Raw genomic sequence first — 26,086 nt, forward strand, 5'->3', positions numbered from 1 at the left:
TTAATTATAGGCCATTTAGGCCATTTTTAAATTATTAAAGTGAAGAATACTTTTTGTACACTAAAATAATGACTTTATTCAACAATTCGTTTCCTGTGTCTCTCCAAATCAGCGTAGCACCATTTTGGCAAATCTGAGCTGTACGTAGATTGTGTTGGCTCCACAGCATGTAAAACAAAACATTTATTCAAATCGTGAATGGGATGTATACAGAAAGCTTGCAAAAAGCACTTCCTTTATAGGCATCTCACTGTATTTCAGCATGAGTGCAAAAACTCTTGTAGACTTTAGTAGATTGTAGTAAATCACATTTACCATGTATGTTTACATTTGACAACCAGAAGTCTCCAAATACCTTTTTCTTAAGTTAAAATTGTATATTTATTGTTTTATCATTTCAAACCTACAAATCTATTAATTGTTTTGAAATGCATAAATGTCCAAATGCTTTTTGAAACCACTATATTTAAGAATAATTATGTTTTCATCACATCAGTTTCTACACAATGGAACAGAAATCATAGAGCAGAGCAACATGGAGGAATCTGTTATCTGTCACTTTATGGCTGTATCAAATTTTCTGTTAACTAAACAAAAACATTAAGCTCTTATCTTGAGCAGCTATACTGTGCTGTCTTACAACTTCTTATCCCCCATATCATCATCATATGAATACAAATGCTGACCAATTTTAAGTATATTTGAAGCACTGCCAAAAACAATGAGCTCAGCAGTAGCCTACATAATAGTGAAAGTTTCAAGAAGTGATGACAGTTAGAGTGACCTGGTGAAACTAGTTCTAGTTCTGTCAAGGTCATCTCTTTTTTTCTTTTTTCTTTTTTTCCATGGACATTCTAAATCTGAGATAAATTTAGCTTTATGTAAAATTAAAAGGAATTAATTTTTTTGTCAAATACAAATATAATTAATTTCAATTGAATAACATAATTCAATTTTATTTAAAAAAAATGTTTTATAAAAATAAAAGAAGAAGCAGTATACACCCTTAAAGACCTCATAATAAAGTAAAATTAATTAAAGTACACTCCATACTTCACACATACCCAGCTTTACAACTATATAGCAAACACATAGTCATGTTAAAATACAAAGACTGACTTTATCATATGACAATACCAGCATGCATCAGAATAAAATCTGCTTCACTGTATGTATTTTCACTGGAGTTTCTCTGCCCACATAAGAAGTCATTCTGCTCTTTTGTTTCATTACATGTGCTTGAATTCAGTGTCAGTAATCTGAGCTAAGTAAGAATCAGATGTGCGTAAAATGGCTTGATGTCAGCAGCTGACCCCAGGTCAGGGCTGCTGGTAACAAGGGCCTTTGCTAGAGTCAGCCTGTCATATCTCATGCTGACTAGGCCATTCCTGTGGGAATTCATTCGTATCTTGTGCCCACAGATCTCAAAGGATTTCAGTTAGGCCAAAAGTAGTGTATAGTTTCAGGAAAACAAGTTTTTTTTTGTTTTTTTGTTTTTTTCGCCCCCAGTGTCTGTAGCGTGAATTAATCATTCAGTTTTTTTTCTTTTTTGGCTGTCACCTACTTCCCTTCCTACACCTCGGTGCCCTCCCGAGGGTAAAGAATACCTGTTGAGCTCAAACCAGGGTAAAAATGCCCATTAAACTGACTGAGAGCAGGCCCGCTGTAGCCTAAAGTGGAGTGGGAGGGTGATGGGGAAATGGGGGGTGGTGGGGGCAGAGATGATGCCCATTCGGACACCGTGGAGCCGGGGGAGTAGTTGCCAAACCCTGCGGGCTGCGAAGCTCTCTGTGCTCCATCCGCCGGCAGACTGAGTGTAAAGGGACGACTCAGGGGATCTCCTTCCATGTCCAGAGGACCAGCTACGCCAGACATCTCAGTCAGGAAGTTGTTCAAGCATGGTGATGGACCCGTGGATGCGGGTGAAGGACTCTTTTCAGGCAAAGTGGAAATGTCAACAGCTTGATTTTTTGGACTGCCCCTGCCGTTACTGTCTCCTGACTCTGAGCTCAGATTCCCTCCAGAACTGCTCTTCTCTAGGAGACTGTCAGACTTTCTCTTCCTCTTGCGTCTGAAGTTGCCATTATCAAACATTTTTTCACAATTTGGATCTAAGGTCCAGTAATTACCCTTCCCTTTAAAGTGAGAGACAAATTGCACATTAAATACAGTTACATAATCAAAAAATTATCTAGGAATTATATGGTATTATTGATTATTTATTCAAACGGATTTAAAAACAATTTATTAAAATATAGTTATTGTATATATTATTCAAATTAATAAAAATTAAGAAATAATGTGTAATTTTTATATTAGTTTACTAATATATGTTTATTAGGACTATGCCATTTTAGTAATTTTTTAAAGTTTTTTTTTAACTTGATTCAATAATAAAGAATCAAAGAGACACAAACACTCACCTGGATCGTCTTCATCCCGTGGAACCTTTTTGAAACAGTCATTTAGTGATAAGTTGTGACGAATAGAGTTTTGCCATCCTGCTTTGCTCTTGTTATAAAAAGGGAAATTGTCTGCAACATACTGATAAATCTGACTTAGCGTGAGGCGGCGTTCTGGTGCAACATGTATGGCCATGGCAATAAGAGCGGAGTATGAATAAGGCGGCCTGACCAGCTTCATAAGTTCCTCTTGAGAAGGCATAGAGAACCAGCTCAGTTCACCACAAGGACCACCTGGTCCCCCAGGTCCTAAATAGGGCCTCTGCATGCCGTAGTGCTGGGGAACAAAAGGCGGTCCTGGAGGGCCTGGTGTTGCACCCAGATAAGGAGTGCTGTTCATCCCTGGGCTGTTGAACCACAGGTAGGGGTTAGGCGATGAGGCAGCGTAGTCTGCGAGTTCATATGAGGAAGGATTTGCTCTCTGTGGACTCGGCAGTGATGGTGGTGGATAGTAGCTGTCGCTGTACAGACTCAATTCTGGAGGTTCCTGTCCCAAGTTTGGGAACTGAGGGCCACATCTCGTCGGAGAATGACCTTGAGATTCATAGGATGTCATTGCTGAGTGATCTGGATGTTTTCCTCTCTGAAACTCTTTCTCTCTGATGACCTGTAGGCCTACTTCTTTTTTACCTTATCATCCAGGAATATTTTCAGGTGCTCTAATATGTTTCCAATCGGAGTTGTCCTGCATGTGTCCTCTCTGTGCTATGGCGCTTTCTTTTGCTGTATCAACATCATCACCTGTTGCACCAGTTTTATTTATGCATATGTAGCACCGCCTCAGTCCCACCTTATTGAGACCTTCCACGTGTCTAGGCTCTTGCTGACACAGCCCCCATATCAACCCACCCACTGATCCAAAAACCAGCAGCATTGCCAGTACCTGAAGGCATTCACAGTTTAGCCTGACACACTGGAATTTTCAGTTACAACCACCTAAAACAAATGAAAAAAATTATATATATAGCCTATATATATATAGCCTATATATATATATATATATATATATATATATATATATATATATATATATATATATATATACACACACATATATATATATATATATATATATATATATATATATATATATTCAACTTTTTCATAACTTTAACTTCCCAAAACATTTTATGAGGATTAAGCACTAATTTATTGACAGAAAAGTTTCAACTACAGCTTTTGTAAGTAGAATGGCATTTACATTCAGTGTAGAGCATTGACTGAATAAAGCAGAACCACCACCACCAATTCATTTCACTATCGAAAGTGTTGGTTGTAAGTAATTAAAGCATGTAATAACAATTTATATGTGCTTAATAGTGCTTAATATAAAAGGAGACTGTATTACATTGTATTATTAAATGACATTTATGTAGCCTATAATTATTTAGATGTGTTCATTTGCTCGTTCGATAGTTCATTTATTTAGATGATAACGTCAGGGAGGACGTCATGACGTAAAAGAATCAATGAATCGTTTTATTAATACGTTTTCTGAAAATAACACTTTTAAAGAACCGATTTGTGTAAATAAAACGGATGTCAATTAAAAGAAAGCTAGATTTATAGGCGATTCGACAAGGTGTATGGTATTTGAATGTGCACGCGCGAAAGCCGTTAAATCTACGTGTCGCGCGCATAATTTGCTCAAGTAACGGTCAGCAGCAGACGCAATAAAATACGAAACATAAAAAAAAAATTGTCTGCAGTTCGATACATTACCAAGGTAATTTAATTAAGTTTTGAATTTCCATTTACAGTACATGTATAATCATTTATAAACGTAATTTAAAGCAACGTCGCTTTGACCTGAGGTAAGTTTACGTTAACATTTGAATGACAGAAAATGGATGGAAGAAAAACGCATAGAACTGATTATGTGCGTTAAAAATGTGTTCTTATTTAATGAAAATATAACTAATCAAACATTTAAGATTAAATAACAGCAATCCATCGGGAGTTACGGACTTTGCTGATTTTTAGATGTCTGACGATAATTCGAGTGTGCAATTATGTGAGGACATCAGTCGTAAGAGTTTACAACTGAACCAACATTTGGAGAAGATGACTGAACAAATGGAGAATGTTTCAGGTAGATAGCAAACAAATACTGCATTAAATATAATAGCAATGATGTGAATGAAAACCGACTGTGTCAGTTTCATATTCTTTGTCCTCAGTAAAGTTGTCTTGGATGGCATATGATATGGTTGTGCTTCGAACCAGTCCAGATCTTGCCGAATCCTTCAAGAGGCTGGAGAATGAGTTCCTCAAGTGCAAAGCTGTCATCTGTGGTCCCACAGATGGACAAGACCAAAAATGTCAGCCTGCTACTGAAAGAACATAATATCCCCAAAAAATAAAGTCAGAGTTTCAATATAGAACAGAGGGATCTAAAAGGATGATATTAATGTTATTATAACTGCTGCAGTTAGATCTGCCAGAGTTGTTTGATGCCACTGTATATTTGTGATTTAGCATGGTTTTATTCCCTCATACAAATTAATAAAAAAAAATCAACCAACCAAACATGCTGATTGTGAATCTGATTGGCCCAATAACATTAAAATGCAAAAATGGGGCTTCTGAATGTTCTGCTGTTCAATTTTTATTTTTTCTTATTGTGTGTGCCATTCGTTTAAGACTAGAGACCATATTAATGATAATACATAATTATCCTTTACATCTGTGTGTCTTACAGATGGAGTCTGAGGGAAATTCCACAGAGAATCGTGAACATGGGTCCTCAGATGGCCTGGATTTTATCTTGAAGCAGTTGGATTTAATGTCGGAATTGATTGACCAGTTGGAAGGTAAACTTGCTACATTAGAACTAATTTTTGTATAATTCAGTGACTGTTGGACCTAATCCCAACCTTATTTTCTTAGATTTTTCACCAGTATTGTAAAATGATCTAATGAAATGTAATAAAAGTAATAATATACAGTTTGAAAAGTCATCTCTGCACACTCATGTTTTGACAGTTCCGAAATGTGCTGGCAGTTTAATAGTTCCCCTTTTTTGAGTGTTGGCAGAAATTCCTCTGGTGGCTTTGATATGGGTATTACATGAACAAATTTCGAGGAAAACGTGACACCTGTGCCAAGGGTGGCAGTTAACAAGGAGTCAACGCTAAGACATTAATCTATGCCAGCCGTCAATGCTAACACAAAACATATCAAAACTCAGAACATCCCGCAAATCCTCCAGGGCTGTCAATAATGAGTTTTATGATCTCATATAGCCATTAGATTTGTTAGAGAAAATATGCTGGCTACATCTATTGCTGATCCCCCAAATATCCAGTTAAGTAGAACTAAATATTGTTGTATATTTCGGCAGTTACTAGTGGATTAGACCTGCTGTATCTGTATTAAAGGATTGATTATAAAATGATAATGAGCTGATATTTTTCCTTTGAGTGTACGTTAGCAGTAACCTTTGCATAATACATAACAGAATGCTTCTATTTATGTACTTTGATTACAGTAAACACAACCTGTTGGTGCTGGTTATGTTTCAGTCAGTCAGAATGGAATGAGAGGGTGTATTCTTGTGTTCTTCTCGCTGTATTTTCAACTACTACAACTTTTGTTTTCAGTGAAGATCCAGCTGCTGCAGTGTAACCTGACCGTGTGCTTCACACACCCTGATAAAATGGCGCGTCTCCAGACTGACGTGGAAACCCTAACCTGGTTAAACCATCAACAGACGACGGAAGACTAAATACAAAGAAGTGCTTTTTCATGTAAACTTCACAATTTAATTGGAAACATTAAGTTAGAATTCTAAAAACAGTAGGAATATTTAATTTAGAACAGACAAATGTACATTTTAAGAGTATAAGAAAATTGCTTAATTATAAGTAAAATTGCTTCTCGTTAACAGTCTAAAAATGCTTGATTTTAACATTGAAAGTGTTTAAATATATATTTTTTTTTTTTCATTTAAAAAGTTTAGACAGTTTTGTCGGATCGAATTAAACCAAGTATGATTCATTCATTTAGTCATGTAGTTAATTTTTCAATATTTGCATCTCCTGGCGTTGATTGATAACTTTATAATAGCTGCATTTCACCAGACACTGTCTGAATTCTATGTAAGTCTGTTTGACACTGGAATCCAGTCAGCATTATATAGATTCTTCTTCTGCTTTGTGAGTTCAGAAACCTGCCGGGTGCATGAGGCAGCACTGGCGAGTAGGTCCTGCTCCACGCTCCATTCCGTCTATCAGAATCAGTGGGGTCTTCATGTGATGTGCAACCATGTCCAAAACACTGGAGAAATTCTGGGACACAGGTACAGTCGATTAACTGAGGAAATATCACTGAACTAAAAAAATCACCAAAGCTGATCATCTAAAACACTATCCTCACTTTAACCCTATAAAGCCTTTTCATTAACTCTATACAAAGCCTACTGTTGTGTAATTGATTCAACAAAAACAAAACAACAAAAACAGGTAGTGAAGTTACATTTTAGATAAAATTTTGACTGGTTTGTTCTATTTCACCAACCATAGTTCCAAACAAAGATCAGAACAGAAGTATTGCACATTCTCCAAGCAACACTGCGTTTTTGTTACCGAATGATTCAGCGTTTTAAGGAATATGTGACTTACCGCCACCTACTGGTGGTTTAGTCTTGTGTTAAAATTATGCATTTTGCCCCAACATTTCTTATGTATATTCAAAATTGTATTTAAAACACTAATATCCTGCAGTTGTAATTTTGCAGTTTAAATTATTTAATTTGATTGGTAACAGTCCCATAGGGTGTTTCTTGATCAATTGTAAGAATTTTACATGAAAGATGACGCATACAATTGAAAAAAGTATTGGCATTTATAACATCCTGGGATAAAAATCAATAAATAAGTACAATTCTTTATACATTAAACACATTAAATATTACATAAACGTATGTAATAACGTATAATGTGCTTATCCATCACAGTTTTGGTCTTACATTTCACATAAGGTGGTATTAAAAATGTCTTAAAACCTGCTTCAGGTTGTGGTAAACATAATTTCCTGTGAAATCTTTACAGATTTTCATCAAATAAACGTAACGTTTATACTGTAAATATTTCAACAGTATAGATGATTGGGCACATGCAGAACATTTATTTGTATGTCTCTTAATCATCTTTGTATTGTTTTGCATTTTATGTTTTGCCCAGAGCTTATGAAACTAATAACTAATAATTTCATAAAGATCTAATTGAATTATATTACAAGCTATCAGTATTTTATCTTACTCTTTGATAATATAAATGTCAGGAACTGCACTAAATTGCATATTTTTGGCTCTGTTTGGGCCTTCGATTAAAATTGAGGCATTTTTCCAACCTTGAGTATATAAGTTTCATATTGTCCTATATTACTGTACAATAACATATGAGACATAAAAGCCTGATGTAATAACTATGATATTGAAAAAAAGCAAACTTTTTTTATGTTCTGTCTGAAGGTTTGATAAACTGTTCCATGATTTTTCTGACAAGTGTTTATACATCAGCCTTTACGGGGTTAATCAGGATATCATTCATGACTGACATTTATGTCAGTATGAGCAGATGCCATTACCTCGACACCATTTAGGCCCGTGCCCAGGGAATATCCATCTTTGTTTCCAAGGAAACGGATCTGGATGTTGTACACTTTTTGCTGGTGCAGCACCATGAGCGTGTATGGCTGCTCTGTGCAGCCCTTTGAACTGTCTCTCACCAAGAAAGTGCCATCCTAAAAAAGACATAATGTTCAGCACTAAGTATGTGTATGTCTCCATACACTTGCCTCTACTTTTTTCATATACAAAGGAAAGGCCTGGATTTATTATTATTATTATTATTATTATTGAGTCTTTCAATTACAAATGAATTCTCTTATGAAAGTTTATTCGCAATTTATAAGAATTATTTGAAGGCAGGGTTGTATTTTAGATTCTATGTTAGATGTTAGATTCTAACATTCTATGACTTAAGTGGTGCAACTCACTGCATTCATTTGTCTGAGTGAGACTTCGGCCTCTCCTCGTGACATTTGCCCCACATACCACCGTGGATCCATGCCCTGAGTGCATAAAAAACATTCAGCCTTTACACTGTGGACTGATATGTGTTCACTTTCATTATCACAGCAGGAAATACATTTGTATCCTTTCTATGATTTTAAATAATGTACATGGTGTTTAAGCAATAGTGGGCTTGTCCAGTGTTGTCTTTTGTTTAGCGTCATTGTAAAGTAAACCACAGGACCTCTCGTGTAACAGCAGTGCCATCTTGTGGCTGTTCTGTCTAACTGCATGCTTTAATTTCATTGTTGAGTCGTGGGATTGTGAGATGCATGCTGTCATGTTTATTATAGGTAATGTGATGGTGCTCACCTGCCCCATCATCGAATTCACTTCTACAGGTGGAGGAGGAAACTCATCCCTCTGTTGGGTGTTAAATCTGTGTTGGAGATTGAAAAATACGTCGGTGCTGTACTACTCCTTTACTTTATAGGAATCGATGCAAGTTGTTGATAAAGATACGCACCTTTGTGCGGGTAAAGTTGCTGATTTTGAAGCCATTGGTAAGGTGTTTTGGTTTATTGCTTTAAGGATAAAAAAAAAAAAAAGTTAAAATTAACTTTTAGTGTCATGACCATACGATATAAAAGGTTTAAAGAACATTTCAAATTAAACCTGAGTGGTACCTGATTTGACAATATTTTTTTTGGACAGAGGAGATGAGCCAGGTTTCTTACTCCGATCTACCATTGGCACACTAGGTTTTACTGTGGATATGATTTGCAGGACATTTAGAGATCATGCTTTCATATTAGAGGGATTTGAAATTGAACTCACTCACATTGATTAGGGGGAATGAAAGGCCTGTGTGGAGAGGGGTCCGGTCGTGATGGAGGCTTAGGTGTCTGAAACTAAAGACCGTCATCTTATGCATGACCTTATACCGGAAGTTACAGCATTTACAGTAAAGGAATCATTAAGATGAATTTATGCTTAAAAGAGTTTTACTTACATTTAAAAGCCCTCTGGGAAGAGATGCTGACCTGTTGTCCTGGGGTGGTCTTGCAGAACCACGTGGGCCGCTGTCTACACACCACCACATGACAGAATGGGTGAGTTAACCGTACTAATTGAAATACATGGATTCTTTCATTTATGTCAATTTAATGATTTGTGTTAATATTGTGAATTACCTAAATAATCACCATCACCAAGAGGCTTGGCAACTCGAAACTGAGTCGGTATTTCAGAAGGTGCTTCAGTAGGAGGTGGTTCATAATCATCATCAGTATTCACATCTTCCTCAATATCACATGATGCTGCACATATGTAATTGTCTTCAAACTCATTATTATCTGGCTCCTCATAGTCGTTGTCACTTCCTTCTTGGTCCTAGAAATATAAACGCACATTTTGCATTTAGTTCTAAGTCCTAAAAAGTGATGAGAGAATTTTTTTTTTTTTAAGTGAAACACTTACGAATTCATCAGAATCCCAACCTCCTGGATTAGGTTCTACATTTTTTCAAAGAAAATAATATAGAGATATTTTAGGTTTTGTGCATGATGAGTTAAAACCAGTTGTTTATTTAACCGTACAAGTGTTACCTTGGCTTGGAGGCATCCGATGATCTGATCTAGTCAAGGCAAAGGTTTTAAAATGACAAATTCTCAAGCATGCACAGAAGTTCAGTTTTGTCTTACATAGATAACAGTAATGGATTTCTAAAACGTTTTAAAGCATGATTACTTACCTATGAAACAGACCCTTCTTTTGTTTGTTATTCTGATTAATATCTCTGCAGATCTTTGTGATAAATCTTCCAAATAGAAAAACAGAAGTAAATAAATATAGAACAATATAACGAGAAAGAGAATCCATTTTCTTTTATTTCTTTTTTTTTTAACCAGTAATTAAAGGGAAGTGTACTTTACAGATACATTGTGTAAACATGTTGACTTTTTGGTGACTCACTTAGAATTCTATCTGCAGGCTCTTTAGTGTTTTGTACTGGACAGATGCTATAGTCTATATTAGTGTTTCTGTAGCCCAAAAAAGTATAGAGCATTGTGCCAGAAATGCCAAGGCCATGGATTTGATTCCCAAGGAATGAACTCATGAAATGTACACTTCTATTTAATGCAATTTCCAGGCTTGCTATGCAAGTTGCTTTAGATAAAGGTATCTACCAAATCAGACATTGCAGAGCCAGAAGGCACATGTCCTTTGGCATTATGTTTAGCTTACATTTAGTTTACTATTATGTTAGTTGAGCTTAAAACTTACGGTATATGTTCTGCAGGGAACTTCTTAAAGTCCTTATCAGTCATATTCTAAACAAGATAGAAACAGGAATTATTTGTTCTATATTGTGATTTGGCTTGTCTGAGCATAGTTGTTATACAGTGCTCTATGAACGTTTGTTTGATTTTTCACCAAAATAAAGGTATTTTTTTCAGTGTGCAAGTAGGATTTCCATTTCCATTACCAAACATTATTTTTGCCATTAGTTGTAATAACCCAGTAAGATTTTTGAATGCACAAGAAGTCGAGTAACTGATGGTTCGGTCCACACACAAATATGTTTTGATGGTAAGTAAGGTCTGAGTTTTAGTGTATTTGTCATAAATAGAAAACAAATTTACCAAGAATCTTGCACCACTCATGTTGCTTTTTTTCACCACTCTGTCACACCCCAGCAGTTTCAACTGAAAACAGAAAAAAAGGTGTGATGGCTGAAAGAAGATCTGCAGTCACACTATGCATTTAATAAACTAGGTCACTAGCATTTGATGAACGCTCATGCTAAAGGGACAACCACTAAAGTATGTTTTAATCCAAGATAAAATAAAGGTTAGCATTTGATATAAACTACATCAGCTATAATTTATTATAAATCATTTTTTAAAACAATAAGTTTCTATCTATCTTTTTTAGTTACACGTGTTTTGCACTGTTGTGACATGAAAATGCATTCGACCAAATGATTGCAAAACAAGACAATAAATTAACTGAGTTCATTAGAAACTTTACACAACTCTCAAAAAAAAAAAAAAACAGTTTAGAAAACCACATTGCATGGAAATCAATCAGCCACACTTGAAGTGCTGCAACTGAAGAACAAGAGTGTCTGTAAAATAGATTTCTAAAGATTACACACTCAGTATTCAAAGTCACATTTGACATTTTAATGTCAAAGGCATCATTATTAAAAAAAATAAGGAATAATCGGTCAACTATGTTTTAGAGGAAAACTGTCTAGAAGTGGGCCTAATTTCGAAATAAACAACATGTGGGTTATATGATACGCTTTGTAAGGTGTACAGATGTTTTTTTAATACATTTAAATTGTATGTTGTTGTTTTTTTGTTTTTTTTTTGGGGTCAAAAGAAAAATAGGATATATTTCACATACTCACTTTTTTAAGATAATCAGCCAAGTTTCCAGAGTTCCAGCCCATCACCTCTGACCTGGATGGTACGCTTCCAAAACTCATTGTGATTGGAGTGGTTGTTTATCCAGTACTGTGGAAATTGACTGTTCTACAATTGCAGTTGCTTCTCGCTGTTGAGTTTTTGTTTTATAGTCTATGATGATTGCTATTAAAGTATACAGCTTTGATGAAAATTGTATGACGCTTGTCTTGCTTGTGGCTAGCAGCTCTAAGACTGAGTGTGATGATACTGTTGACGCAAAATAGCAGGCTCTCAGCTCTTTCTGTTTCCTGTAACTGTATAGAGGAAGTGCCTCGTCACCAAAGATGTGAATGTCAAAACTTTCAAATGACTAGGACATATATTGGTACATAACTGCACTTTTGAGGCTCTATAACATAAATGCATCAGAAACGTACCGTTAAATCTGTTGTGCATGTTTAGCAAATGGTTGCATGCAGGTTACAAGCATTGCAGGGGTTACAACAGTACATTATTTATAGATCGGACTCATCAAAAGCAAAGAGTTCTCACGCTCTTAAAACGAGCAAACAACTAGGCCAAAACCACAAATTAACAGACAACATAAAATGCAGGAAGTGTAATGCATTCCATTTTTGCATCCCTGGTGCCTTTTCACCTGTTATGCATTGCATTTTTTTCCAATCAAAAAGAGGAAATCTCCTTTTTGGGAGCAGAACAGCATGCATTCTAACACCAAGGTGAGAGGTGCGGTTAATGGCAGGCCAGCGGGACATAGTGAAGTAGCTGCTTCCCTAGGGTGCTTTACATAGGGCTGGCGGCTTGTAGCCAATAAAAAGCAGAAGGATCTTTCGTTGCACATGTTTTAGGTGTTAAAGTTATCTTAAGGATGAATCATAATTAATTTTGTCACCATTTATGGTCACTAAATTTATTCTTCGTAAGTTGCCATAAAGTGTTTTTCTAGGTATGCTCTTCATGCTTGGGGTTTTAACATATGTGCTTTACTGTTTTTTCACACTTAGATAATGTTAATGAGTGAAAATAATTTCTAAACCATTTTTTTTCCAGTTTATAGGAGACACTAGGACACTAAGACCAAATAATTTCAGTGATATTGAGCTGTCATGTAAATGGAAACCAATAAACTAGAGCCAAAAACCTTGAATAAATTACAAATAAGACTGGGAGTCAGTAGTTAGCTTGATGGAGAGTGTTGCAGTTCTATCTGATGAAGTAACAATGCATTCCTGGTCTTTGTCATGCACAAGTGGAATCCTTAGGCTAAAAGGAAATAGGTATTTTGTGGAGTGGAACAGACTGGGATCAGTGCTGGGGTTTTAAAGTGGCTAAACCAAAGGACTGCCCTAGATTACAACCTGATTCTATCCATATAAGGTCATTAAATAAGAGACAATGAGGGGATGAGAACGGGGGTCATGACTGAGATGACAACTACATGGTACTGTATTTGAGGGGAGGGACACTTTGTTCCATATTCATCACAGCTCAGCAGGGTGGCCTGGGAAAAAAAACAGCATCATGAAAGGCAAAAAGGCATTCTGTGGTGAGTGAAGGATTTGTTTCTGTTGACTGGTGTACTTTGAGTAAAATATAAAATTTATGTGTGTGTGTGTGTGTGTGTGTGTGTGTGTGTGCATATATATATATATATATATATATATATATATATATATATATATATATATATATATATATATATATATATATATATATTAAAAATATATATATATACAATGCATTGTGAGCTATTATTTAAGCACAAGTAACCTACTTTGTTTCATATCAAAAGTGAAATTATTTTTGTCTTATAACATGGAAGCAACAATGGGAAACAAATTGAGTCACTGTAACACTATATTCTGAGAATTCCACCTCCTGTCCTCAAGTCAAGACCCCTACTGGAGCCAATATCCCATCATTCATCAGCCCAGACAGTTTGGCATGTCCCACTGAGTAAATGCATCAAGTAATAGGCAAACTAAGTGAGAAATCTGCTGATATGAAAACAAATGTCATGATTAGGCCATGCCTTCCAATTTGGTAAAACATAATCACTCTATGTTGACACACGAAGTAGGACTGGTTTTACAATTTAAATGGGTTCTCAACCTCGTAACGTGACTAATAATGGAATTTAGATCCTTCCCTTTTATTTATTTGCATGACTTCCGCAGGTGTGATTATGTACACCAACACAGCGGTAACGCGGATTAACATGCTAAACACCTTCCAGCGGTGGCATGTTTCCCACGGGCTTTGTCACCGGGGCAGCATACTGTCCGTGCTGCAAGCATATCAAAGTGGGCCAGACTCTAGGAAAGGGAGGAGCCTAGGGCCAAGCGTGATAAAGTTGATCCATTTAAGAGTACCTATTCATAAATAAACGCTTTTTACTGTAGTACTAATTGAGACCCCATCATATCTTTTCAAGGTTCTCTCTCTCTCTCTCTCTCTCTCTCAGCGCGTGTCTGGGACAGCATACAACGCTCAAATGGCTCAGCATATAATATAGATAGGAGGAACGTAGCAACCATTATAATTGATAATCACTTATTTAATTGCTTATTTCATTGCTTATTTCATCCCTTACATTCTGTGCAATAATAACAATCAGGAAGTTTGTTTAATTTTTTTTTTTTTTTTTTTTTTTTGAGAAAATAATTGTATCCGTTTGTATTGTAGGCTAACATTGATTTAAAAGCATGCATGCACTGTTGTCTAAATGTATCGGTACTACAAAATTATATTTATTTCTTCATAATTTATGTTGCTATGTTTGCAGTAGATTTAAACTGCATTTTCGTATTTGGACATGCCTGTTTGTTGTTTAACATAGGCAACAGAAGCAGCCTGTACTGTTCATAACTAAGTTATTGACTCAATTTGGATGTATTTGGGTTCATAATCATTAAACGAGACCACAAACAATTTCAGTTTCTTAGTTGTATTAAAATACTTGAATATAATATTATGTAGGCTACAGACATAGCAAATATTAGAAAAGTGCAGGTGGAGGTGTTCTCAATAGAAAAGAGTTTGTCAGGGGGTGTTTTATTTTGGTACTCGAGGTCTGCGTCTTTGGTGCCCGTGGCCTCCATGTCTCCGGGCGCAAACGTGTTTGACAATGACCTGAGAGCAGCTCTCGCACTTTACTGTGCAGCACCAGTGGAACTTGCAGTTACAACTGCTGACTATCTCTGTGCGCCTCTCCTCCACCCGCAGACCGCACTCATGGCACAACCTGCGGCAGCTTCTCCTTTCCCACTGAGTGAGACTGACTTTGTCCATGTTGCACGCACTCCCGACCCTCCGTGCCAGGAAACCCGAAGTTCAGGTTCTTGGCGCAATAATCCGGCGAATCATCCGGATATATGAGCTCAGTCCGGGCGATGGAGCTGAACGCGTCTGCCATAGCCACGCGGTTTTCTGCGCTATTGCCCATGCGCATTCGTCTCTTGTCCAATTCGAGTTTCCGGGCCAGGTCATGCTTCACTTTCTTCACCTGCTTCACAGGTAATTGCCAATCTCGCGGAAATCAGATAGCTGCATCCAACACGTCTGCATTGTGCAACTTTCTGACATGCCATGGCACCTACAGATCCTCTTCATGGTCGCCTTTACAGCCTAAAACATATAGTATTGTTAATCTACAGATCTTTTGTGTGTGTGTTCTTTATACGTATAAATGCATATACGTGTCAAGAACATTTTCAAAATTTTAAAAAGTTTCAGTAACCACAAAAGTTATTTTCCTAAACAAATAAGCCACTGCATAGATTTCTTTTATTTATTTATTATTATTATTTTTATTTTATTATTCTTTTTTTTGGGTGGGGGCAGGAGAGCAGCTGCTCAACTGCCTAATACAGTTTTCCATATCACTAGCTTATCACTTTTTAGTTTTTTTTTTTTTACAGTGAGATTTCGTTTTCCACAACCCAAAATTTATTTGTCGCCCCTAGCGATCTCTAAGCCTTATGATATAAGCTATTTGTTCATTTGCAAAGCTGGATTTTAGTATCATTTAATCCCTATTCATGTGTGAGGTGTTTTTAATCTGTCAGAACAGTATGAAAACTTTGACGTATGAACAGTTTGTTTTTTTTTCTCAACTCAATTTAGCTCGAGAGTCTTGTCCAGTCTCAAGCGCATCCACCTACTGTTTAGAAATTATCTCGCCAAAATCCACGTTGTCGCTACATCCTCCCCAAATCCAACCACGACCCCCTGGAATTAATAGTGTTTATCCCACTAGATAAATGCTTCGGGACTGTTTTGAAAGCAGCAAATACTTCACTTTTATTGAATTGTTCATACATAGTTGTAGTAGTATTTCTGTTTTAAATTAACCGGGTCGATATTACATTTGCTTTAGTTTATTAGTTTATCAGTGTATCTGTAAGGGTTTTTTTTTACCGAGTTTGCCGTTCCTCGAACTGTCACATCCGCAGTCGTCCAGATCCCCAAGACTGCAGTTTCTGGTTAAAGCGTACAACGCCAGCTGCGCTAATTGCATGGACAAATTAAGTTTTTCTCGTTTTCTAGAGAAGTCGTGAAAGTAAATAAAGAGTTTCAATTTCAGGCAATGTTTAGAGATAAACAGCTCACATTCATGAACATATCTAACCACTTCTAAGAGTAGAAAGTTGCAGCGCGCTGTCCGGGCAGTTCCACCTGTCCCAAGCAAACTGATGCTTGCACTCACGGATCCCGCTCTGCGCACCGACCTGCACACTACTTGTATAGGTAAAACACGCCTATAGAAGAAGATAAGAGAAGGATATTGAAGATTTGCATGCGAGGTTTTCTGTACATTCTCACACACACAACTAAACCAGATGATGTTGTGGTCTATTTCCGTAAAACGATTTCACAGCAAATTGTTAATTGTCCTATGGAGGCAAAAGGTAAAACAAAATACGCTTTATTTTAATGAGCAATTGTTTTTACATTAGGCTACAGCAAACTGATAATAATGCATCCTCACCATGTGTCCCCATGGAGAGCTTTGTTGCAAATAAAAAATAAAAAGACCCAACGGTTGAAATAAGACACTATCTTAGATCCCCATAAAGCGGGAAATGTACTGATTCGTTGATGAGCCGTCATGTATTTTATACTCCTCCCATGGGAGTTTAGAATACCTTTTCTGTTACAGGATTCTTGTCATGCTATTGTTCCACAGTCACCAGCCAAGTCAAGGAAACGCCTCCAATGAACTTCAAATTAAATCAATGCACTCTCCATGGGCAGGGTCTCAAAAAGTCGTTTATTAACCTATAAACATTTGAACCAGTTGTCAGACATGCGCAATGAAATTGACCACTCAGAGACTGTAATTTAGTTTAAAATATTTAATTTGCTTCCGACGACAAAATCAGTCAGTTTAATACATATATGTAAACACAATGTGATAGTTAAAAAATAATTGCCTTAGATTCCATAACACTTCAAGCCCCTTGTGAAACATTTCACACTGTCAAGTGATCTGTGTGAGAGAGAAAAAATATATAGTAGTGTTCAAGTATACAAAACAATCTTTCAACATAAGTAAATCTGTGGTCTAATGTCGAAATGAAAAGTGCAAATAATTAATTTAGGTTTTCGTGAACTTAGTATGTGCTCAGTCCAACTGACAGTGGGAACGAGGAAGCCCTTGAGTTTTAAATAGGGGTTCGAATGGACATTTATCCTTATAGGAATGTGCAGAATAATATACAGTAAGAGAAAAAGCAGCATATCTTAAAATCTCATATAAAATATATTTACATTGGAAATATACAACTTAATAAAGTGGCAAAGATGATAGCTTCATCTATTACGCGCATGCTGTCTTTTGCGTGAATTGTTGTGCGGCCTACGGTTTTTGTGCCTTTTTGCGCAAAAATACTTGGTCACAGTCTGTGTGCACGTTTCGCATTTAACTGTGCAACACCAGTAAAATTTACAGTTACAGCTGCTCACAGTCTCTATCCTCCTCTCTTCAACTTTCATACCACATTCGTGGCAGAGACGCCTGCAGCTTCTCTTCTCCCACTGAGAAAGATTCTTTCCGCTTTGTAGGCATTCCCTTCCTTCTGTTCCATGTAGTCCCAGGCTGAGATTTTTCGCGCAGTAGTCTGGAGAGTCTTCCAAATAAATGAGTTCTGTGCGCGCAACGGTGCTGAACGTGTCCGCGATTGCGCCGCGATTGTCCGCAGTGTTACCTGCCCTCATCCGAATTTTGTCCATCTCCAGCTTCTGTGCTTGATCGTGCTTGATTTTCAGATAGGTGCCGATTTCTCTGAAATCGGCCAGCTGCATCCAACATGTCTGAATACTGCAGCTTCCAGAGACACCATGGCACTTGCATGTCCTTTTGAGTGTTGCTTTTACAGCCTGAAATAAATAAAGTTTCACATTAGCCATATGCACTCACATGTTGCAATAAAACGTGTTTAGTTTGACTAGAGAAAGTTGATGAGAGAATACAATTATACTCACAAGTCGACCAGCTTCGTTATTGTGCAGGTTGACTGCAGCGCGCGAGTCGTGACCATTTTCCAGCGCGTCCACAAATTGTTTAGCGATTCTTTCTCCAAAGTCAACATTGTCACTGCAGCCTCCCCAAACCCAACCACGTCCACCTTGAAAAAAGAAAACAGTTATTGGTCTGAAGACATGTAATAATTTTAATTACAGATAAGTGGAATATATTATAATAAATAAATTTTAAAAAATGCATTACCCATTTTTCCTATCTTGGAGTCGTCACAGCCACAGTTATCGAAGTCCCCCATGCTACAGTTCTTTGTCAAAGTATACATAACTCCAGCAGCACTTATGGCACGCACAAAAGCGGTCTCTCTGGTGGCTAAAAAAAATTACAATAAACAAAAAGGTCATTTTTAGAAAGTTAAATGCAATGCGTTTTTAAATTAAAATGTGAAAAGTACGTATTTGCGAGTTTTTGGTGATACAATATAAGTTTGTGCACAAAGTATAAAACAATACATCTTGGTGGATTATATAAAAAAAAAAAAATTCCAACATAAGTCTGTAAAAACTTAATTGTTAAGAGTGACAATTTAAAGCAGAATACATAATCAGATTTTGCTTAAAGCGAATTATAATACCTACCACTTCGCAGGCCGTTGTGTGTAGATAACTGCAATGCGCTTTCCGGACAGTTCCACCTGTCCCATGAGAACTGATGTTTACACTCTTCAATGCCACGCTGAGCCCCTGCCTGCACACTACTGGTGTATGTAAGGTAAGCCTGATGGATGTAAAATACGTGCATTAATTAGACACTGTACTTCCACACACACACACACACACACACACACACACACACATACATATATATGTAATAAAATAGCATATGTAATAAAATAAATATCGCTGCACATATATATAAAAACTTAAATTACCTTTGGTCCTGTAACCAAGAAGTTATTCACCGACCTTGAAAAAAAGAGAACAAAAAGCGTATCGTTAACATGAGTTTTGTTAATAAATACCAGTGAAAACACAGCTAAAATATAACATATTTCAAATATTCTGTAAATATGTTTGTACCATGCTGTTGTCGACAGTATGTGACAGCACATGGACATCACCAACGATGCAAAAAGCTGGCAAGGGTTCATTGCTGCGTGAGCGACCCCTGAATCTTCGACGCTCCCTTCTTGTGGGGATTCAAGGCACAAACACTGAGATGGATACCCAGGAAGAGATAGAAGACAGAGTGACTGAGGGCTCGAACGAGCAAGGCATTTATACCTGTCGCCAACTTTGACTGCAGGCATCTTCCACCCTTTGACAATTCGCTGTGAAAAGACGTCAAGGAGGTCACTGGCATATGTGTGGCCTTAACTGCACTTCAAAGCATTAACACTTTTCCCTAAGCCCTTCAGAATAGCTTTCATTAAGCCATCTTTCATGATGAGGGTTGTTTCAGTATGTTCATAGATAAACTCTTTTACCCGACTGTTTGTTTAAGTTTGTTACTTACGTTACTGTCCGTTCATCATCATGCTTGCAACTTTATTGTGCTACTATTTGTATATTTGAAAGACTGTTTGAATGAATTGGACTGTCCAGACCCATCAAACTGTCTAATATCCATTCACTAGACTTGTTGAAGGTGTTGTGTATGGCTATAATAATGTATGGCTATTCATGAATAAACTGATTGTTGATTGCGTGTTGTACATGTACCACTGGACATTCAGTTTTGCATCAGAATAGCCCTTTGTCTGCCTTGTTAAATTAAGGCTTTATTAGTTTATAAATAATACTGAACTATTCTACACACAATAATAAAAAAAAAACTTTATAGATGTTCTTTATTTGAGTCGTGATTCTTCACGTTTTGGTAAAGTTCTTCACATGGAAATGACACTGAAATGTAAGGGGCTGCTCTACACAAAAAGGCTATAAAATAATTCGGCTCCGTTCGCTAAGGGCCATGCAAATAACATGTAACACGTCTGCGCCTCTGACACTCTGGTGTTAACAGAAGACCAGCTGATCCCCTGGGAAGAGCTCTGGCGTGAAAAATGTCTGGAAATGTAATCCAATACATGTATAGACTGCAACATCTCATAATACTAGTCTGCAAATATATATATGAATCCATACGATTTATTCCATCATTTGACCAATAGGCTACGACTTGTGTCAGAATGTATTTATTATTATTATTATTATTTTTTTCATTTTAAGGTGCCCATATATGTAATTTCACTGTTTTATCAAAAAAGCTACACATCATATGCTTAAAGTGAATTTTTTCTTATTTATTTTTCTTTAATAGCAGTAGTTTTTAATAATAGGGCAATTTCCATAACATAGTTGCTGACAATTCAATCATGTGTCACTAAATGAAGACTAATTCAAAACAGATGAGCCAATTCACACCAAGTTATTATTTGTCACCAAGGGATCAACAGCTGATAAAATGTAAACAAAAGGATAATCATGAGAACGATTATATTTAATCATTTTACTTTCGATGACTTTTGCGATTAATTAATACGCTATATGGAGATGTGATTTTTAGAAATTGTTGCCCGTGTTAGATTAATTGTTGAAACCAAGTATTGAGATCTTCGAATCAAATCGGTAGACACTCAAACTCCCTTTTCAGAACACCATTTATTTGATTGTGGGATAATGGTTTAACCAATGCTGCTGGCTGGAAGACAATGGAGGGACGCGCAAGTGAGGATAATCCCCATTTACTGGAAACCGACATCATCAAGTCTACAAGGTGCCTGAAACCCAAATTCCCACACCTACTTGTTACAAAACAAACCAGTATTAAACAATGATCTGGTACAAGCAGACCTAACCTAAATGGGACCGTCGTGCCATAAATGTTCCGTCGCAGATATCTCAGAATAGGTTTATGGGGTAACAAACCGCGGGCAATCAAGCATAGCTTACTTCAACGCTTAAATTCATGTAACAACAAATAGGCTATGTGAAATAAATCACATAGGCTACTGAGGATTAAAAATGGCTATAAAAGATCATCACCACAGCGTTTACTCCCCATGTCAGACTGAAATCAGAGAACATTTCTCACCTTGTCGCACAGATAATCCATTTTGAGGAGTCACTCACAGAGGCTCAGGTGCAGTTCATTAGCCTATGTTGTTAAGGCTTTTCGCCTTGTTTCGTGATTAAGGAAGGAAATATAAAACACAATGGCCTATGACAAGTTATTTTAAATGTGTTATTTTAAACGCGCCTTTTCATGAAATTGTAAACTATTTGGTAGCATAGTTTTTGTCACATAGCAAAAGTTTTTTCCCCCCAGTATATATATATATATATATATATATATATATATATATATATATATATATATATATATATATATATATATATATATATATATATATATATATTAATATTTATTTGTTGATTTAAGAAACAATTATAAACTTTTTTACGCAAAATATTTAACCTATTCCAAGGTTCCCTTTTTCAGTAGCCTAATTTCAGACTTTAATGACGCAAAAAAAAAAAACTCCAAAACATCTAAGTGACCTTTAATAGATGAATTTAAAACTGGAATGGAGCCTAGCTACGTAGTTTCGAATTAATGCCTTACCTTATAGGCTAAACATTTTTATTAGATCCGCTCATTAGGTGTCTGCAGGAGTAACACAGGTTAAAACCAATTAAAGACATTTTGCTTTTTATTTGTGTTTGTAAGTCTTTTCAGTTTAATTAATTGGTTTTAGTTATGTCAGTTTTGAGAGAGATAAGATGGTAATAAAAGACGCTAATGTTCGGAGAAGCACTGGTGTTCAGAGTGCAGGTGATGATGGGTGACAAGAGCAGTGACGCCAGAGCGCAGCTGCGCTCCTCAATAACATCTCAACCACAATTGAGTTCAAATGAGATATAATCGCTTCTTCCAGCACCTCCTCATCGGGTGTTAAATGTAAAAACAAGAATAGCGCTGTAAAATACAGGCCTAGTGTCGGATAATCAGCGATGTTTGAGCCTAGGACCAGAATTAAAAACCGCTGGGTAATTATTAATCGTGGCGCCCCTGCTGGCCACACCACAAAACAAACCTGTTTATTATACGCTTCTATTGTCCTTCTGTAAGCACCATTCTGAATTTAAATAACTTGACCATACTTAGGACATGAATATCAAAAATATGTTAATCCCACTCCCGCTGAATTTGTGTCTATTAGCGCCTGCTCCCTCGATTTTTGTGTCCAGTCCCGCCTGCTCCTGCAGACATTCTAATATTGCATATCATTTTCAGCATCAGGAAGCCGCTGTGGAGTATTCAAATCACTTTTGAATGAGAGCTTGCTGTTCACTTTCACTTTCGATTTTGCTATCACTTCTGCTCTGTGTAAAGGATGATCAGATATTTGTCAACGAGCTCAGGATCTGTTGAGCAGCAAATCCTCCAGCATGGTCTGTCAGCCATCTCTCCACGCACCCCATGATCAGTGAAATTGGACTCCTGCAGCTTGTGTTGGATGCAGGGTTGTCAAGTCCGCCTTTTTTCTCCATGGAATTGGGCTACTTTTAAACTGTTGCCATGAGTTGATTTTCCACCTTAAGTTTAAGGTTTGAAATGTTGCATAAATTAAGTTTGACTGAAATGCTTGTATTGAAACATTTTGCATTCTGCCTATGATAAAACTGTTCTGATAAGTAGCTAAGGAGGGCCACTGGTAGGAAGCTTTTTAGCTGTATTTATGATCAAATAATATACATAACAGTGACTGTAAAATATGTATGTTAGGTATGGAAATTGCATATTTTGAGTTTTGACATATCTATAGTACTATTTTAACCACCAACCAACCCTCCGCCCTGCCCTTTTTTTTGGAAAACTAAAATATAGTCAGCCTACTTTTTTATGACAGGTTGAAAACTAGAATATATTTGAAGTAACCACTAACTTAATCATGCATTTCAAAAGTAGCCTATTAAAATATTACAAATACTAAATCCATGGCTTTCTATGACATAGCCTTTCTTTGCCTTCTGCTTTAAGAAGATGCATGCTATATATATTTTATTTCTGGTCAAGTACGGCAGATTGTGAAAGTTTTTGTGTGTGTGTGATTATTGTAATTAACTTTAATTCAAGTTATGTATTCTTCTCAAACCTGTTTACATTGTGACCACTTACCTTACTTACTAGTGTGTGGCACATGAATTACACAACCATTCAAAAGTCTGGGGTCGGTATACTTTTTGGCTGAGGAAATATTTTTTTTTTATTCAGCAAGGATTTATTAATTTGATCAGAAGTGACAGAAAAAAACTTTCTATTCATTAAAGCACTGTAAAAAAAAAAAAAAAAAATTCCACGAAAATATTAAGCACAAGTGTTTCAACACTGATAATAAGAAATTTTTCTCAGATCAGTACATTAGAATGATTTCTAAAGGATCATTTGACACCCAATATTAATGGTTGCTTTGCATCACAGAAGTAAATTATATTTGAAAATATATTAAAATGGAACAAAATTAAAAGTATTTTAAATAATAATAATATTTTTTACTGTATTTTTGATCAGATAAATGCAGCCTTGGTGAGCACAAAAGAATTTGACTTTATGTTTTGAATAATTTCATTATACCTAAACAAAAATAATTTAAAAACATGAGTCATATTTGGTATTTTATTTGTTTTACATTTCACTTGTCTTTATTTCATGAAGAAACCATTAAAAAAAAAAATAATAAAAAAAATGCACTGAACAGAATTAGGTAAAATATCTATTTTTAACCCTGACACAAGTCATCCCTCATTACTCTCCCATTCATAGGCCCCAGTTTCTCCAATCGCCATGGTAACCATGCATCACATGGGGCAATAGCACCCTTTAAACAGAAATAGGAATTGTAATATCTGCCATGTCAGAAGGACATGTCTTGTGCTTGTCTTCTCCTTGTCTCTTAGCTCACGGTGTTGCATCACCTTTCCTCTCCTGCTCTATAGCTGAAAACAGAAAAAGAAGAAATGTAATGTTTTTAATGCTTTTGAAGTTTAAATACTTTTATTGTGCCAGTAAAGCTTCTTAAGAGAGAGAGTGAGAGAGATGTGTTTGAAGGATGAGGGAGAGTGGCATTATTGCAAATAAGATGCTTATTCTCGTGGGAAATTCTGCGAGCATGCTTAGGTCTGCACTGCAATGCTGATGGAGGACTTTGAGCGAAAACCATTCTGCTGACATAAGAAGCTGAAAAAAAGACTGAGCAGAGTGAGAGTGGAAGAAAAATAGAGAAGTGGATATAAGATGAAAGAGAAAGAAATGGCTGAAACAAAATGACAAATGAGGAGAAATGGTAGACAGTTCACTGCAGAGATGAGAAAGGCTGATGGGGATTGGGTGGGGTGGGTGGTGGTTGGGGGTTTAGAGAGACATACACCACACCCAAACTGATTGGACACACTAAATGCTGGTGTGTAACAGACACTCACTCTCTTTGGTGGGCAGAGGGTTTTTCTCTTTTGTCTCAGTCTTCTTCAGCTTGGTTTTGTCAAACTTGGCGATTTCTGTGAGGTCTGGCTTGTCAGACATGATTGCTGTCAGTAGAGATGACAGATGTGACTTAAAGAGCATTGACCTTGCTTTTGTCTTCTATAGTGTTTCATAAATCTTACATGCTGTTTCTTCATTGTTTCAGCCATTTTACAGCAAGGTCTGAAAATGTTTTTTGATTTAAAGACAGCTAGATATTACAATTATTTCAAATATTACACCATCAGAATACTATATATTTGTAAGAGTGCTATGCTTCTGTGAAAATGTTTCAATTCTCTCTATGTGTGTGTGTGTGTGTGTGTGTGTGTGTGTGTGATGGTAGCATGTAGCACATGTGTGCATGCATGTATTATGTTCCGATGCTATCCGCCCACCTAGCCACCTCTCTATGTATCCTTATCCAGCACATTTTCCTCTTTGATTTCACTAGATTTACTTTCTTTGTTATGTCTGTGTCTTTGTTCTTTCCACATTGCTTCATTCCATTTAAGCATGCAGCAGGCAGTCTTTTTTTTTTTTTTTATAGACTAGACTGCAGTGTCTACCTCGCAGGAGAAATAGCTCCTATATCGCTCTATCTCTCTTCACTTTGGCTGCCGTACACATATAGCCAATTTACCATCTCCAGTCATCGCATAAATCATGTTAAAACCCACAAGCATATGCAGAGGAATGAGGATGAAAAAAAGACTTACTGTAGTGCACAGAGTTGCTGTATCCACTGGCTAGAAGAAAGAGAGGAGGACGAGGTGTCTGCTGAGATTACCCAGACTGCTTCTGCTGGTGTCTGCGTATCCGTTAGGGCGTGGAATTATGAGGAGAGAGAGGGAGGGAGGGAGGGAGGATGCGGAAAGGTTTATTTAGCCTATGCCTTCCAGCCGTAATAGTCATGCTCCACAGAGAACAGACATTTAATGACTATACGTGACTGAATGATGAATTAATAATAATGGAAGGGTATGTGATTCTGGGATTGTGGGGTTGTGGGAAGCAGGGTTCTGTAACACCATGTGGCAGCTGTCTGGTTTGGGGCTGGGATGAGACCTAGAGTCACACACACACACACACAAACACACACACACACACACACACACACACATATATATATATATATATATATATATATATATATATATATATA

At 36.7% G+C, this 26,086-nt stretch overlaps 5 protein-coding genes and 1 pseudogene across 9 annotated transcripts; 1 reads left to right on the forward strand and 5 right to left on the reverse strand.

Moving 5' to 3' along the window:
- Positions 1-953: 953 nt before the first annotated feature.
- LOC113057707 (forkhead box protein I1) lies at positions 954-3,276 on the reverse strand. Its single transcript, XM_026225199.1, has 2 exons — positions 2,424-3,276; positions 954-2,135 (listed from the first exon to the last, which is right to left on the reverse strand). The coding sequence occupies exons 1-2, from the start codon at positions 3,016-3,018 to the stop codon at positions 1,573-1,575; spliced, it is 1,158 nt and encodes a 385-aa protein (XP_026080984.1). The 5' UTR covers positions 3,019-3,276; the 3' UTR covers positions 954-1,572.
- Positions 3,277-3,976: 700 nt separating this feature from the next.
- syce3 (synaptonemal complex central element protein 3) lies at positions 3,977-6,398 on the forward strand. Of its 3 annotated transcripts, XR_003277865.1 has the most exons (5): positions 3,983-4,188; positions 4,446-4,554; positions 4,643-4,783; positions 5,164-5,275; positions 6,065-6,261. XR_003277865.1 is itself a non-coding variant. In XM_026225200.1 (3 exons), the coding sequence occupies exons 2-3, from the start codon at positions 4,446-4,448 to the stop codon at positions 4,807-4,809; spliced, it is 276 nt and encodes a 91-aa protein (XP_026080985.1). In that variant the 5' UTR covers positions 3,977-4,188; the 3' UTR covers positions 4,810-5,157. The 3 variants fall into 3 exon arrangements, 2 of the variants coding, with proteins under 2 accessions (XP_026080985.1, XP_026080986.1); XM_026225200.1 differs by lacking the exons at positions 5,164-5,275; positions 6,065-6,261 and having other exon boundaries at positions 3,977-4,188; positions 4,643-5,157; XM_026225201.1 differs by lacking the exons at positions 3,983-4,188; positions 4,643-4,783 and having other exon boundaries at positions 4,465-4,554; positions 6,065-6,398.
- On the reverse strand, positions 6,396-12,184 carry LOC113057706 (lymphocyte cytosolic protein 2-like). Of its 2 annotated transcripts, none has more exons than XM_026225198.1 (15): positions 11,897-12,184; positions 11,124-11,186; positions 10,765-10,811; positions 10,232-10,297; positions 10,086-10,114; positions 9,958-9,992; positions 9,672-9,870; positions 9,491-9,564; positions 9,320-9,383; positions 9,165-9,245; positions 9,005-9,062; positions 8,851-8,917; positions 8,463-8,537; positions 8,052-8,207; positions 6,396-6,751 (listed from the first exon to the last, which is right to left on the reverse strand). In XM_026225198.1, exons 1-15 carry the CDS (start codon positions 11,972-11,974, stop codon positions 6,626-6,628), a joined length of 1,218 nt encoding a protein of 405 aa, XP_026080983.1. In that variant the 5' UTR covers positions 11,975-12,184; the 3' UTR covers positions 6,396-6,625. The 2 variants fall into 2 exon arrangements, with proteins under 2 accessions (XP_026080983.1, XP_026080982.1); XM_026225197.1 differs by having other exon boundaries at positions 9,320-9,389; positions 11,897-12,183.
- A 2,635-nt stretch (positions 12,185-14,819) lies between these two features.
- Positions 14,820-17,146, reverse strand: LOC113058012 (protein Wnt-8a-like; annotated as a pseudogene).
- A 111-nt stretch (positions 17,147-17,257) lies between these two features.
- LOC113057710 (protein Wnt-8a) lies at positions 17,258-21,579 on the reverse strand. Of its 2 annotated transcripts, none has more exons than XM_026225203.1 (7): positions 21,493-21,579; positions 19,479-19,612; positions 19,331-19,364; positions 19,038-19,176; positions 18,646-18,771; positions 18,402-18,544; positions 17,258-18,296 (listed from the first exon to the last, which is right to left on the reverse strand). In XM_026225203.1, exons 1-7 carry the CDS (start codon positions 21,511-21,513, stop codon positions 17,730-17,732), a joined length of 1,164 nt encoding a protein of 387 aa, XP_026080988.1. In that variant the 5' UTR covers positions 21,514-21,579; the 3' UTR covers positions 17,258-17,729. The 2 variants fall into 2 exon arrangements, with proteins under 2 accessions (XP_026080988.1, XP_026080987.1); XM_026225202.1 differs by having other exon boundaries at positions 19,479-19,729; positions 21,493-21,555.
- Positions 21,580-24,136: 2,557 nt separating this feature from the next.
- On the reverse strand, positions 24,137-25,762 carry LOC113057711 (thymosin beta-like). The gene is made up of 3 exons (XM_026225204.1): positions 25,641-25,762; positions 24,882-24,986; positions 24,137-24,398 (listed from the first exon to the last, which is right to left on the reverse strand). The coding sequence occupies exons 2-3, from the start codon at positions 24,979-24,981 to the stop codon at positions 24,361-24,363; spliced, it is 138 nt and encodes a 45-aa protein (XP_026080989.1). The 5' UTR covers positions 24,982-24,986; positions 25,641-25,762; the 3' UTR covers positions 24,137-24,360.
- Between the last annotated feature and the right edge of the window lie 324 nt (positions 25,763-26,086).

This window comes from Carassius auratus, chromosome 39, assembly GCF_003368295.1.
Source record: "Carassius auratus strain Wakin chromosome 39, ASM336829v1, whole genome shotgun sequence".
Classification (NCBI taxonomy): Eukaryota; Metazoa; Chordata; class Actinopteri; order Cypriniformes; family Cyprinidae; genus Carassius; species Carassius auratus.

Excerpts from the sequence above, each read along its gene's own strand:
- syce3 (XM_026225200.1), top strand. The coding sequence starts at position 4,446 with ATGTCTGACGATAATTCGAGTGTGCAATTATGTGAGGACATCAGTCGT. Across the intron at positions 4,555-4,642 it reads ACAAATGGAGAATGTTTCAG|TAAAGTTGTCTTGGATGGCA; the intron begins GTAGATAGCAAA and ends CTTTGTCCTCAG.
- LOC113057710 (XM_026225202.1), bottom strand. The coding sequence starts at position 21,513 with ATGGATTATCTGTGCGACAAG. Across the intron at positions 19,730-21,492 it reads TGGATTATCTGTGCGACAAG|CGAATTGTCAAAGGGTGGAA; the intron begins GTGAGAAATGTT and ends GTCTTTTCACAG. Across the intron at positions 18,297-18,401 it reads ATAACGAAGCTGGTCGACTT|GCTGTAAAAGCAACACTCAA; the intron begins GTGAGTATAATT and ends TATTTATTTCAG.
- LOC113057711 (XM_026225204.1), bottom strand. The coding sequence starts at position 24,981 with ATGTCTGACAAGCCAGACCTCACAGAAATCGCCAAGTTTGACAAAACC. Across the intron at positions 24,399-24,881 it reads CCCTCTGCCCACCAAAGAGA|CTATAGAGCAGGAGAGGAAA; the intron begins GTGAGTGTCTGT and ends TTCTGTTTTCAG.
- LOC113057707 (XM_026225199.1), bottom strand. The coding sequence starts at position 3,018 with ATGACATCCTATGAATCTCAAGGTCATTCTCCGACGAGATGTGGCCCT. Across the intron at positions 2,136-2,423 it reads ACGGGATGAAGACGATCCAG|GGAAGGGTAATTACTGGACC; the intron begins GTGAGTGTTTGT and ends CTCACTTTAAAG.
- LOC113057706 (XM_026225197.1), bottom strand. The coding sequence starts at position 11,974 with ATGAGTTTTGGAAGCGTACCATCCAGGTCAGAGGTGATGGGCTGGAAC. Across the intron at positions 10,298-10,764 it reads TTCCCTGCAGAACATATACC|ATTTATCACAAAGATCTGCA; the intron begins GTAAGTTTTAAG and ends TCTATTTGGAAG. Across the intron at positions 9,871-9,957 it reads GTTGGGATTCTGATGAATTC|GACCAAGAAGGAAGTGACAA; the intron begins GTAAGTGTTTCA and ends TTATATTTCTAG.